At 44.6% G+C, this 15,000-nt stretch overlaps 1 protein-coding gene across 1 annotated transcript in view; it reads right to left on the bottom strand.

The window, feature by feature from the left end:
- Ndufaf6 (NADH:ubiquinone oxidoreductase complex assembly factor 6) overlaps positions 1 to 3,975 on the bottom strand; it is a 23,251-nt gene extending 19,276 nt beyond the window's left edge. Inside the window, exons 1-2 of the mRNA XM_032906009.1 lie at positions 3,753 to 3,975; positions 898 to 997 (exon numbers count right to left, since the gene is read on the bottom strand). Coding sequence (XP_032761900.1) covers positions 898 to 997; positions 3,753 to 3,949 — 297 coding nt within the window. The 5' untranslated portion in view covers positions 3,950 to 3,975. The remainder of the gene's footprint in view (positions 1 to 897; positions 998 to 3,752) is intronic.
- Between the last annotated feature and the right edge of the window lie 11,025 nt (positions 3,976 to 15,000).

Genomic DNA, 15,000 nt, shown 5'->3' with positions numbered 1-15,000 from the left:
CTGGTAGCAGGGCCTGTTCCTGGAGCTTTGGTGGGGTAGCAAAGCAACACACAACACAAGAATAATTGCGTTGCAGTGTCCCTGAGGAATTGCTGGTGGCTTTCAGACTTTCTAGGAAGGACAAAAGGTTTAGCTAAGGAAGAGGATGAACTCACTGGGAGAGAGAATGCCGGTAGCCAAGGCTCCTGAGGAAAGGTGCTACCAGGAGGTGCAGCCTACTTGGCACTAGCAGAGGCAAGTGTACACAGAAAGTAAGCTCACTCTTGCGTTTATAACGTGCTGTGGTTTTCGCCATGGGCCACTCTATTCAAGACTCCGCACTTCCCTGTTCCTCACTTCCAATATCTGACCTATCTGCTGCTGTCCTAAGAAGACCAACCATTTGACTAAACTTCATCCATTTCTACCCCCACTTCAAATTTGTCGTGTATCTTCCCATGCTCTGTCTGCTCGAGGGAGAAGAAGGCTCTGTTCTTCCTCTATGAGTCTGAGACAAAAGCAGCCAGGGCCTCCCAGAAGCTCTTACGCTCTGCAGTCCATTCGCCTGCACACTAAGTCTTAAGCTTTTCCGATTTTCTATACACGCACACAAAGTATGAAACTGCTAGAGAAAGCAGTCTCTCATTAGTTTATTCAAAAAACAGACAATGATAAATGCAAATCGGAAATACACTCAGGAAAACTTAAAAATCCAGAATATCATTTCCAGAAACATTAAACTCACCGACTAGTTTTATTTCTTGATACTAACCAAGCCTGAGTAGCTAGCATGAGAAAGAAACCACTAGCAATGACTTTAAGTCATCTAACGTGGATTACTCGATTTCTTTACTGTTCATTATTAAGTACACCCCACAACCATCTTGTCATAATATTTTAAGGTATTTTAATACCAGCCTGAGCCAGTTCCACATTGAAGGCCCGCAGTGCAGAAGCAGACCTTTGACACTCTGCAGGGAACAGTAAGGAACACAAGTAGCTTTCATAATCCCGTTTCCTACAACAAACAGAAACAGAGAAAAGAAGGTAGTTAATCTTCACTTTCCGAGCTGCACACAAAATACTGACAAAAAAAACTACAATGAAGCTATGGATCACAGTAGGCCTCAGTTCTCATATAACTATTTCTCTATTAAAAAAAAAATCTGCTTCTCATCACAAACACATTAAAAAGGAAATCTTTATTTTGTTTTTATTTACAAAGCACTTGTAATTGCTTCAGAACATTCTGCTTTTAGTAAAAATTGAAATGAGCTATAAAAGAAAAAAAGCAAAGCTGGGTATGCTGATATATGATATATATATACACACATACATACAAACATACATACATGCATACATATATACATACAGCATTTCAGGAGTGAAAGTAGGACTATCAGGAGCTCGAGGCTAGTCAGGCTCTATGAAACGGTCTCAAAATAACAACGAAGAAAGGTTGTGGGGGGCAGGTAGGTATAAAGAAAAATAGTTTAAGTACATTTTTATTACAGATACATAGAAAGACGCAGAAATAAGATGTATAAACCAGCAGGGTGGTGGCACATGCCTTTGATCCCAGCACTCGGGAGGCAGAGGTAGACTACAGAGTGAATTTTAGGACAGCTAGCACTGTTACACACAAAAAACCCTATCTCAAACAAACAAACAAACAAACAGAAACTATGTGTGTATGCATTTCTGCATTTGCTAAAAGAGCCTAGAAGTGCGAATAATCCCCACGCCCCCAGCATCAATAAATAATACCAATTACCTAAATATGGACATTGGTTCCTAGGACCTCCATGTATTTTTGAAAGAATAACATCCCAAGCTGGGGCCACAGAAAATATAAGACAAGCTAACATCTTGAACATAAACCAAAGACTGGAAAGATTATTGTCAAAAGAACACCAGAACCAAGTCTGGCAAAAGTCTGCAAAAGTCTGAGTATCCAACAAATGGGTACAGTGTTTACCCAGGAGGCTACAGCAAGAGACTGCAAGTCCACAATTTCAGGATCTCCAGGGCAGCTCTTGAGCACTTGAGAAGCTTTCTAGGAATAGAATGGCTATCATATAGCTCAGTGGGACAGAGCTTGTCTAGCATCACCAGGCTCTGACCAGAAAGAAAACAGCAACCAAACATGGCAGGGTGACAGCCAGAGTTGTAAACTCAGTCCTTGCTCAGAGTGGGAGGAACCCAAAACACTGGGCGAACACGGATGCAATCGCATTTCTCAGATTCACTTCCCCAATCAAATCCAAGGTGATTTAGTTATTTTAGTAATGCTCAGAAGCCCTTGAAAACAAGCATGTTAAAACCAGATACAGAGGCCGGAGAGATGGCTGACCGCTTAGGAGCACTAGCCGTTCTTCCAGAGGGCCCCTGTTTGATTCCCAACATCACACTGGCTCCCAACAGTTCCAGGGAATCTGATCTGTGGCTCTAGGCGTGTACACAGTACATTCAGGCAGGACTACTCATACACGTGAAGTAAACACAACACATAATAAAAACAACAAAACAAAATAGACGTGGCACTTGGGACAGAGAGCAGCAGAGCTTGCGTTTCAGGACAGCCTGGTCCACAGGGCCAACCAAAGCTACAGAAAAACCCTGTCTCAAAACAAACGAATAAAAACCATACTGGATAACTGCTGTTAGCAGATAAGGGCAAAATGCAGGGGTAGTGTGGGTGGAGGTAAATAAGCCATTGATTATTCACAGGGCTCAATTCCAAGACCGGCCCAACCCATCCCCACACCCCCACATATGTCCATGGAGGAACTCCCAGATGTCTTTCCTGATACCAGGTGAACAAAACATACGAAGCTGTTCTTATAAATCTCAGGAAAATTTCCTTAAAACTATTAAACTTCATTTTAAAAATTGTATTTGTTTGTATGTGTATGAGTGTTTTGCCTACACATATGCCTATGCACCGTGTGCCTATCTAGTGCCCAAGAAGGCCAGAAGAGAGCATTAGATCTCCTGTGGGTGCTAGGAATCAAACCTGGGTCCTCTAGAGCGGCCTGCGCTCTTTTTTTTTAATTATTTTTTTTTTTTAACTTGAGTATTTCTTATTTACATTTCGAGTGTTATTCCCTTTCCTGGTTTCCGGGCCCACATCCCCCCCCAACCCCTCCCCCTCCCCTGAGGCCTGCGCTCTTAACCGTTAACCCATCTCTCCAGCTCCTAAATGCTCTTTCTTAAAAATCCCTTACGGGAATTACAACTTTTAAGGAGCGTTAAATAAGTTGATTTGAACTTTATTTTTGTAAACAAATTTTTAGCTTTGAGGTTGCTTTGTAGTCAAACTTGAGCCTCCAGCCCGTACCTCCTAACAGGATGAGTCAAAGGCGAGCGTGCCAAGTTCTGTGAGATGTGTTTATCCACAGCACGCTAGGCAAGCACCTTACCAACCGACCTAAAAATCCGCAGCCCCCGTGAATCACTTTATATAGTACAGCATACAGAGCCCAAAGTCAGTTAACGGTGTTAAAGTCACTAGCTGTCCACGAATAAAAAGTGCTATTCATGCAAAGGGTCCCTTAAAATTGGGCTTCAGGCAGAGTGATGAGTTGAGCTGAAGAAGAAATCCTGCCAGGATTTCATGGCCACGTGCGGCCTCCTCCAAGCACCAGCACGGGGCCCAGCAGAACGCAGGGCCGGGCCGCGAGGACGCAGCCCCAGGCTCCGGGTTCAGCACTCCTGGTTCCACGGGCTCTGGGCTCTCGGGAATGGAAAGTCCTCGGGGCGCGGCCGCTCACCTCAGCAGCTCCAGGCAGTAGAGGTGGGAATCCGGGATGCCCGGCCCGCTGGCTGCAGCCACGCTGCGCCGGACTGCCGAGGGCCCCGGCAGGCGCCGCACACGTTCCCATGGATCCCGAGGCGGTCGGCGACGGAACAGGCCAGCCAAACCCAACGGCCTTGGACCGGGAACTGATCCCAGCATGGAGGTCGCCATGACACCTTCTTACGTGCCCTCCGACCCTGAGGCCACGCCCCCGGCAAGCGGCCACGCCCCCGGCAGAGCTCCGCAATTCAGCAGAGGAAGGACGCCACTCAGACCGGAGCCAGGTGTCGCTGTGGTCTCGCACATTGGTGATTTGGCTGTCCTCTCCAGCGTCCGCCCTCACTGGACTCCGGAACGCCAAAAGGGATGGGTGCCTCCTTTTCAAAGAAGAAGCGACTGACATTACATCCCGCCACCCCAGAGACCCCCGTCCTCCTTTGGTCCTCTACAAAGGCGCTGTTGACTCTTAGCTTGTAACTGCACCGCAGGAAGCATGCTGTACCTGAATGCCCACTATTCACCCACACACATTCCCAGAGACCTCCCAGCGTGGACCTCAATGAGTGCCACGGACCAGCCACTCTACCTCCAAGAGAAAAACAAAGATGCTTGCGAGATGCAACAGGTTATACCTCCATTATCAACCACTTGATAATGGATAGAGAGGGAGGGTAAAGATGGGGGGGGGGGAGAGGCAGAGTTTACTTTCTTTCTTTTTGTTTTTTCTTTTTAAAAATGTAGTTGGTAACAGTATTATCATTTGCCGTTGGTTGTCTCTCACCGCGCTCTAAAAGCCCAAGAGGGCAGACTCATTTGTTTTGTTACTTGTGTAACACCAGCACTAAGCAGGCTATGACAAGAAGTGTCAAGTGTCCAAAGCCAGCTTTCACTACACAGTGAGGTTGAAACAAGACAAAAGATAAAGTTGTGAACCTGAAAAAGAAAAGTAGCCTCTCTGCTAGGAATCGAGCCGCAATTTTGCTAGTGGAGAATTTAGATCCAGTATAAGGCTGGAGAGATGGGTGAGGGGAGTAAATACAGGATGGGGTGGAGGAGCTCAGAAGACAAAATGGAAACTCAGAAGGACAGGAGACAAAAGAAGGCAACAGGAGGCAAACATGTTGAAATATATAATGTACATGCCATAATGAAAGCCGTTATTATATATAATTAATATGTGCTAATTTAAATATTTAAATACAATAGTTTAAAATGCAATAAAAACGATACTATACAGCAAATGATATGTTCTTACCGACTATTATTAATTGAATATTCTAGGTATAGTGGCATGCACATATAATACCAGCATTTGAGAATTAGGGGCAAAAAGATAAAGAATTCAAAGGATACCTGAAGAGATGGCTCAGTTGTTAAGAACAATTGTTTGTACTCTAATGAGGGAGAGAGAGAGAGAGAGGGTGTAGACTTAGCTGAGTGGGGAAGTGGGGATGATCTCCAAGGAAGTAGGGGAGAGGAAACCAGGACCAGAATATAGTATATGAAAAACCATTTTCAATTTAAACGAAAAAGGAGCACTTGTTACTTTTGTAGAGGACCCTAGCTAGGTCAGCTCCCAGCATCCACATCACATTGTTCACAACCACCTGTCACTCCAGCTCCACGGAGGAGTGTGGTGACCTTTTGTGAACTCTAGAATTTTAGAGTCTTTAAAAAGCATGGAAATATCACACAAATTTACTTTTGTTTACATCCCAGACTTAAGGATGTGAGACTGATTAGTACTGTCCAGAGCAGCTGACTATGATTTTCCTTGTGCTCTAGCAAGGCATGGTTTTACCAGCTGCAGATAGTTTCTGTGATTGTGTGACCTTTGGAATTCTGGGAACCTTTCAGAGGGTATATAAATGTTAGGCCCCAGCGAGGCAGGGGGTGACAGTCTGTTGTTGTAGAAAATATTTAACCTCAGTCAAGGGTTTCTACCTCACCATAGCTCATTCAGTCTCGATAAAAGACACCGAACTTCTACATTTGGGTTAAGCCTTTAAAGCACTACAGCTGAGCAGGTGTCTACCCTCTATGCTACTAGTGTCTACTTCTCTGTCAATAACCCCAAGATAATACTTGCCACGTTCCACAGAGGCCACTCTTTCTAGGACTGGACAACCCTCACGGCCAGTTTTCATAACCCCTTTCCCCATGGAGGCTTCTCCACAGGCTCTGTCTCCTCATGGTCTGTGCCTCAGACCTCAACAGAAACCCCGCCTACCTCCGCCCAGCCGCCCAGCCGCAGGCTGTAGGCATCTTTATTCAACCAATACCTTTAAATTAAGGATCAAGGTTACATAGTATCACTTGGTTATGTGAGGATCTCCTTGTTCCTGAAGGCAACCAGATTTGGGGGCCAGTATTTAGCATTACAAAACAGTTGTTGATCATTTAAGGAGGTTGGTTGTGGTTTGTTAGTAGCCGAGGTCAAAGAAGAAATAAAAGGAAAGAAATTAGATTCAGGGCTCTCTCCTTCTCTCTCTCTCCCTCCCGCTCTCTCTCTTTCTCTCTTTCTCCCTCCTCTATCCTTCTTTCTCTTCTATAGTGTTAGGAGGAGAAAGTGTGTGTGTGTGGGGGGTGATAAAGGGTGGGAAAAGAAGAATCCACAAAGTAGCAAAGACCAACTACAGAGGAGATCCAACCCCGGCTACCCAAACATACACATAGTTAAAAACTTTTTAATTAAAAACATTGAAAAGGAATTCAAAGTCATCCTTCCCTACAGTGAGTTTGTGAACCTGGGTGGGCTACCTGTATAAAACAAAAAACAAAAAAAAAAAAAAAAAAAAAAAAAAAAAAAAAAAAAAGGGGGAAAAGAACAACTGTGAATACATGAAACTATGTTCTTAGTCAAATTCTCTGATGTCAAAATGTGTCTTTGAACACTAAGTACACTCTCATTTGGAGTATAATCACAACAGAAAGCTCATTGCCTGTACAAGAAAATTGTTAATGACCACAGAAGCGCTTTTTACGAAGTTGGCTTTAAGCCAAATTGGTTTCCTACCACAGTGGACTTAGTTTATTACTCTATGGTTGTGACTGTAATTGACCTGCGTTGTGTACGAAACAAAATGGCACATTTCCCCAGCCTTTAGCCTAATCTTCTTGCTCTTTGGTTGACTAATGTCTTGTTGTTCCAAATATTGCTGCACCTCAGATTCTTCCACAGCCTTTGTTAAGAGATCGTCATTCCTCACATGAAGAATCAGGCTAACTTGTCACAAAAGCTCCATCCTGTATTTGTATTTTTTAAAATACATTTTTTATTTAAGCATTTTATGAATCTGAGTGCACATAATATTTGCATAGATGCCTGCTTGACAGAAGAGGGCATCAGATCCCATTACAGATGGTTGTGGGCCACCCTGTGGGTACTAGGACTTGAACTCAGGACCTCTAGAAGAGCAGCCAGTGGTCTTAACCACTGAGCCATCTCTCCAGTCCTGCTCTAGGTTTTTGTTGTTGTTGTTTTGTTTTGTTTTTAATGTCAACAGGAATTAATTTTCTCATAGTTTTCAGATCAGTATACTAGCATTATTTTTTTTTTTAAAGTTCTAATATTGGGTTCCCCATCTCTCTGTGTATGTTCCTGTCTGTGTCTGTGTCTCCCTTCCACCATGTGGATAGCATGGATAGAGTTCAGGTTTTTAAGGCTTAGTAACCAGGGTCTTTAAACACTGAGCCATCTTGACAATGCCTACTCCCTCTAAAGATCTATTTCTTTTTCATGATTATATAATTATATGTCGTATGCATGGAGGGCTTCCCACAGAGGCCAGAAGAGAGCATCAAACCCCGGGGAGCTGGAGGTACAGGTAGTCAGCCATTCAACAGAACACATCCAGTAGAAAGGCAGCAAGTGCTCGTGACCACTGAGCCATCCCCCCAGCTCTGTTTTCTTTTACATGCTGTTGCTGTTGTTGTTGCTGTTGCTGTTGTTGCTGCTGTTGTTTTGTTGTTGTTGTTGTTGTTGTTGTTGTTCATATATAAAGCCCAGCAGAATGGATTTGCTCATTAAGGAAGCTGTGGTGATTCTCATTTCTAGTTGCAGCCCTTGTGCTGTAGAAACAGGGAAGCAGGAGTTCAAGACCATGCTCAGCTGTCTACTGAATTAGAGGCCTGAGTGGGTTATGTAAGAGCCTGTCTCAACTCCCTCCCTACCCTACCCCCTGTAGATTGCTGTCTGTAAGTAGGTGAGGGTGGGCACGAGATAAGGCAAGGCCTGTGATTGGGCAGTCTAAAAGAAAGGCGGGCTGAGAATTTTAGAGCTAGGACAGAGGGTAAGGAGCCTAGAGAGGGAGGAAGATGGAGGAAGAGAAGGACTGCCCAGATCTGTGTGGCCTTAAGTAGCCACAGGTAGCTATGAATATAAGGGATGGATAATTACAGGACGATTTGTCTTATCCAGGTGGGCAGTTTATATCAATATCGATTGGCTCTGAGTTTATTGTGTACATGTTTCGTGGGGTGAGAATACTGATATAGACTTGTTTTGAGTTTTATACACTGCAGCTAACCCAGGGTTAGTCATTGACTAGTCTAATGTCAGGGTCCTGTGTACATTTTACACTATTGTTTTGTTCCTGTCAAGATCTTTATTAAGGGGTTGGGGATTTAGCTCAGTGGCAGAGCGCTTGCCTAGTAAGCACAAGGACCTGGGTTCGGTCCTCAGCTCCGGAAAAAAAAAAAAGATCTTTATTAAACATCTACTATGTGCTTACACTGGTTCAACAGCTAGGATGCCAGGATATATATACATGCTCAAAGGCCAGGACGCCAGGATTTTACACCTACTGTGTCCTCCTCCTCCTCCTCCTAGTCGACTGAGACAGTCTTATCAGGTAGCTGGGGCTCAGTACGTAGACCAAGCTGACCTCAAACTCACAGGTATCTGAGTTGCCTCTGCCTCCCAGGTATCCCTTTTTAATTAGCTCCAGCTGATGGCTGGACACAGAGCATTCCTGTCATCTGTTAAAAAAACCAATACAAACAATAATACTGATAAAAACAAAACTCTAGGCAAGTGAAAATTATCACACATAAATAATTATAAAACGTGGTAACTGCTACTGTATCAGTAAAAATATACATATATGTAATCTACTCAAACAGGATAGTGGCTTAAACAAGATTAACTCTCAAACAGCAGGAGTTCGGGTGTTGGCAATTTAGGGTTGCTCACAAGGGCTGTACCTCAAGGTCATCAAAGTCCTGCCTCCTAGGGAACGACACCACCCTTCTTGGTTTAATAGGAAACTCCCCCCCCCCCACCCCCACCTCACCCCCACCACCCTCCGGTTCCTGTACTCTTGAGCTACTGGTTCTGTTCTGGGAAAGCCTGGCATCCTTAAACAGTAGGGACTTGGCTGGAGATGTAGCTCGCTGGTTAGGGCTGCACTCTCTGCCTTCTGTCCATCCGGTGTGAGACGCCATGTGAGACGCCACGTAAGACGCTGAGACGCCCCGAGAGACGCCCCGTGAGATGCCCGGTGAGACGCCCCGTGAGACGCCATCACTGCATGCTCCTGCTGTCCTATCTTCTGTCCCACCATGACGAACTCTTCTGTCTGAAACCACGAACCAGGATAACCACGCCCCCCTTAGGTTATCTACAGTGGATATTTTGCCACAATGGTGAGACGGGTGATTAGCAGAGCCCCAGCCCCTACCATATGGCTATGGCTAGCACCCTGCTGACGCTACTCACTTTAAATTTTTATTTATGTTTGTTTCTTAAGGCACGGTCTTACTACATAGCTCCTTTGGGTTTGATACTCCCTGTGTAGCCTAGGCAATCCTCAAACACTACATGATCAGCATGCATGCACCATGCCTGTCTTTCAGATTGCTTTATTTTAATAGTGGACATTGAGCCCAAGGCTTTCAGTTAGACAAGGGAATAAACACTAATTCTACCGCCAGGCATTTATTTGCTTATTTTATTTTGAGACAGGCTTCAAACTTGGGATATTCCTGCCTCAGCCTCCCAGACCCTTCTCACCCACACTCTGAAGAACAGGCAAACACGGCGTAGAAAGGTTTAGTGATGTACACAACATTATACGACTGTTGGCAATTGGTGGAGATAAACGTGTATCTTGTCCCACATCCCAACAATCTCCTGCATCTTTCTGTTTCACTGCCAGGCAAAGACGCAGTGGAAAGAATGGTCCACAAGAGGGCGCTGCGTGGGCAAAGGACCTTGGTACAGGACTCAGTTCCTCTCAAGAACGGATGGTAGCCATGCAATCTGCGCTCACAGAACAAGGGAGGATGCACCACACGAGAAGAGAGGTCACCAGAGATCAAACGTTGGTGGTTTTCTAGGGAAAGTTGGGATTTAGGGATCTTTATTGAAATGTGTTAGGGAACCACCAGAGAAGTCGAAACAGGTGCTTGATGTAATTTTTCTGATTTTTGTTGGGGGGTTAGCTTGGAAATAGAGAGACTATATGGAAGCTTGTTGATAAAAATCAAACCAGAGGCACTGGTGACTTGGGTGGGTGTAACCGTGAAGCTAGAGAAAACGGGGGACTTCAGTCACAGAAAGGTGGCATCCCGAACTCGCTGCCTTAGGAGAGGTCCCCACCCGCGTTCTCATGCAGAAGCTCCTTCTTTCCGTCACGTGGGCGTCCTCTTCTTCAGGGGAGTCGGCAGCACCTCCAGCCCAGGGATTTGAGTGGTTAAAGAAGCAGAGCATGGTGTCCCCATCCACCAGTGCTGGTGCCACAGAGTGCGCATCCCTCTGACCACAATGAGACTTGGAAAGGAGTCCGCTCTAGGGCTTCTGAGGAGGCTACCCCACTAATTAAAGGAAGCGCAAATGTAAGACAGCACATAGGAACTCTTTCTTCCAAAAACGCTTTAACATAAGACTAAAAGGGGGTTGGATGAAATGTTTCAGCAGGGAAAGACACTACTTTTCATAAGCCTGAGGACTTTGTTCAGTCTCCAGAACCCACATGATAAAAGGAGGAACAGGACTCTGCAAGTATCCATCCCCGCCATACACAAAATTAACTAATTAACCGATTAATTAATTAAAAACTAATTAAAGGGCTAAGGTAGTATTTAAACTACCTTAAAACTTATTAAAGGTCAACAGTAGTATCTGACCAGTGTAGATATAATAGTTCTGAGAAGGAAACATTTCCCCAACGTAAGTTTACAGCTCAGAGGAGAAAGGAACCCCCAGCAGTCAGGAGCCAAGGAATATCAGAGTCACATAGCACAACAAACCTCACGTAAGAGATTTATTGGGACAGACACTAGAGGGCGCCTGCCTCTGCTCGGGCCAGAAGCTGCAAAGAACTGAGCAAAGGCAGGTCCTTGGGGTTACCTTTGCAAGGTGGCGGGGTGGCCTGGGATCTTGTGACTTTATCTTGGCTTTTTTTTGTAAAGTGGGGCCTGGCCACTTTTCCTACCTCAAGGAGCTAGAAACTAGGAGCTTGGGGGGTGGGAGTGGGGCATCAATATTGAGGCTTGAATCCAAGAGTTCGCACATGCTATAATGGCATCATGACACTGAGCCATCCCTAGCCCTCCATTCCCGGACTTTGTGTTTTGGTTTCGTTGGGTTTTGTTTGTTTTGTTTTTGTTATTTTTCCTAGTGATTCATTCATTTTTGTTTTACGTGCATGGGTGTTTTGTCTACACGTATGTCTGCACGAGGGTATCGAATCACTTGGAGCTGGATTACAGACAATTGTGAGCTGCACTGTGGGTGCTGGGAATTGAACTGGGGTCCTCTGGAAGAGCAGCCAGGGTTCTTAACTGTTGAGCCATCTCTCCGGCCCCTCAGCCTTTGGTTTCTTAAAACAGACAGGCGTGGGAGGGGCTACAGGATATTAATCGCAGTTCTTCGTTTGTTTTTGTTTTTGTCTCGCTCGTGGGAATCTTCCCCACCGAGTCCTTTGTTATTCACATTTACATAATCAAACGTCTCCTATATTTTCTTTCTCCGCCACCCCCCACCCCAGACAAGGTCTTACTGTGTAGCTTTGGCCTGGAACTCAGAGATCCACGTGCCTCTGAGAGGAAGTGCTGGGCTTAAAGGCCAGCACCTCTATGGCTGGCCCATATATTTAAGAGTTGAGAGTTTGCGATGTGAGTTGTCTTTGGAAAGCTATTGAGTTCTGTTTCTTTGCTTTTTGGTTTATTGTTGTTCGTTCTGTATTCAAAGCTAACTTGGAACTCTATGTAGCTCGGGCTAGCCTCAACCTCATGACAGTCACCTTTTTCTAGCCTGAGATTGGGATTAGAGATGAGAGCTACCATGCTGGGCTGGGTGGGTTTTTTTTTTTTTTTAATGATTTTTTGAAATATAACTATATTATACCCCCTTCCCTTTTCTCCCTCCAAACTTGCCCATTGGATTCCTTTCCCCTTGCTCTCTTTCAAATTCATTGGTGGCCTTTTTCTCTAAACACCATTGCATACATGCATGTGTGTATCCATGGGCTGTTGTGGGTTTGTTTTCTTTTTTCTTTTTTTGGATGAGCAACTTTACTCTTCCTTGTCTCTACGGTTGTCTTATTGGGACTACCTCTTCCTGCTTTGATCTTAGATGTGATCCTCTTCACAGGATGGGTGAACTGCGTGTGCACTTTGTGTCCCCGTTACTGCGCCTGTCCGTTAATGCTCCTCCACCCACGCTCCTTTTGATGAGGTACGCAGGACCCCGTCTGTATAAACAGACACCTCTGGTGAACGACAGTAAAGTACTTTCTGTTGCAACGGCATGACCACATTGCCGGCGGCCACTGGTTACTGGATGTGGTTTCCCAGCTTTGAGCTGCTGCAGAACTGTCAAGTAAGCAGTGTTAAGTGGAATGGTTTAAATGACAATTTTGTGAGCACAGAAAATATTTTTAAAGTGACCACAGCCAAAACCTGCTCCCACTCCCTCAGCTGCCGAGGCCTAGTGAGTCGTTCTTGTCATTTTTCCATTCGATGGGCCTTGTTTTGTCTTCTGTTTGGCAGTGCCAGCTACTGGACCCAGGGCCTCTCCCACACTAGGCAAGAACTCTAAGAACATCCCAATCTGATTTTAGGATCAGTTTTTTATTCAATTTTAAAGGCATTTGTATTAGAATTAAATTCACACATGATACAACTTTTTAAAATGTTGGGACTTACACCAACACAGTGTACATCTTTAATCCTAGTACTTGGGAGGCAGGGGCAGGTGGATCTCTATGAGTTCAATGCCAGCCTGGTCTACATAGTGAATTCCAGGCTAGCCAGACCTATAAAATGAGACCATGTCTCAAAATAAATAAAACATTTAAGTTTATAAATGTTTAATAATATTAATTTCATTGGCACATGTAATACTTTATTCTCTAATTCGATCCTCCTAATATTAAAAAGGAAAATACTTATATTTTTCTATACTCACACCATACATGTAACACCAGATATGTTAGTCTTTCGTGTAAAATTATTATTATCATGAAATACTGAGGGTTGGTACAGATCCCACAGGTTAAAAGGGATTAGTCTCTCAAGACTGACTCCTTTCAAACACCAGTAACAAGAAGTAGATCCCCAGACAACCTATGCTTTTGCTCAACTTGGCCATAAATCAAAGATTCCCTGACTCTCTTCCTCGAGAACCGTAATGGATATCATAGCTCACATAACTCGGAGATACACACATTTACTGGTTTGTCATAATGGATACCGTAATGGATATAATAGCTCACACAACTCGGAGATACACACATTTACTGGTTTGTCATAATGGATACCGTAATGAATATAATAGCTCACACAACTCGGAGATACACACATTTACTGGTTTGTCATAATGGATACCGTAATGGATATAATAGCTCACACAACTCGGAGATACACACATTTACTGGTTTGTCATAATGGATACCGTAATGGATATAATAGCTCACATAACTAGGAGATACACACGTTTTCTGGTTTGCCATAATGGACATAGAAAAGGACACAGATGAACACCCAGAAGAAGAGTTACATTAGACAAGATCTGTGGGGAGCGTCCTGCAATCTCTAGGAACTCTCAGCACCTGAGTGTGCTCACTAAGCTAGAAGATTCTAGAACTTCCTAGCAGAGGACTCTAATGAGGCAGCGTCATGAAATCATGATGAGCTATTAACTCATTGGCTAGCTGCTAGGGGGTGAGAGGAAAACTGGAAGTTCCAAACTTCTAAGTGACCGGTCCCCACCAGAAGTTCTCCAGGAGCCCTTCAAGGGTCCTGCTATCAGAACGTAAGGCACTCCTATGGCCTGTGAGATTTAAAAGGGTTGAGGAGCTCTGTGTCAGGAGCAAGCATCTAACAGCAATACAACGGATCTACGACAGACGCTCCCAAGGACGCTGGACGCTCTCCGTCAAATCCCTCCTTTAAAAAAAAAATTGACTAATGTATTTTTTATGTATAACTCTTCTGCCTGCCTGGAGGTCAGCGAAGGCAGCAGACCCCATTATAGACGGCAGTGAGGGCTGGGACTTGAACTCAGGACCTCTGGAAGAGCAGGTGATGTTCTTAACCGCTGAGCCATTTCTCCAGCCCCCGAATTCCTTATTTCTTTGTCATAGTTTATAGTTGAATCCTTGCCTGCGACTATGATTATTACCTTATAATTTCTAGCCAATCAAAGCTGCGAATCTTTAATATATCCGACCTTGCCAAATTTCATACAAAAAACTATGTGTTCTCAAAGACTGCGGGTGCAAGTATTAGACCTGTTATATGGCGAGGAGGGGGCGGGGAGGCCGTTAGAGAGCTGCTCAGAGGTTAAGAGCACTTGGTGTTCATTCAAGGACCTGGGTTTGCTTCCCAGCAGCCACACGTCAGCTAACAGCCATCCTTAACTCTAGGGAATATCACTCTCCCTTCCAACTCCGAGGGAGTCCGCTCATGACACGTACACACACGCACACGCACGCATAAATAACATTTTTAAAAATGAATAAAAAAGAAAGAAATCATCCAAGGAAGAAAGCAGGAGTGGAGATGATCCTTTCTGAATATTATCAAGCCAGTAGCTGGGAGCAAGGTTGTCCGCATATGAGCAAGGTCATTGTGTAGCCTGAACTAAGACGGCAGCAATGGAGAAATGGAGATTTTAAAAAGAAATGAGGGGCCAGCGAGATGGTTGGTACAGATGGAATAGCGGCGCCTGCCTCTAAGGACTGGAATTTGATCTCCAGGACCCACAGAGTTGAAGC

This window comes from Rattus rattus, chromosome 1 (assembly GCF_011064425.1).
Source record: "Rattus rattus isolate New Zealand chromosome 1, Rrattus_CSIRO_v1, whole genome shotgun sequence".
Taxonomy (NCBI): domain Eukaryota; kingdom Metazoa; phylum Chordata; class Mammalia; order Rodentia; family Muridae; genus Rattus; species Rattus rattus.
The sequence above is the reverse complement of the archived record's forward strand: the minus strand, read 5'-3'. Positions and strand labels throughout refer to the sequence as shown.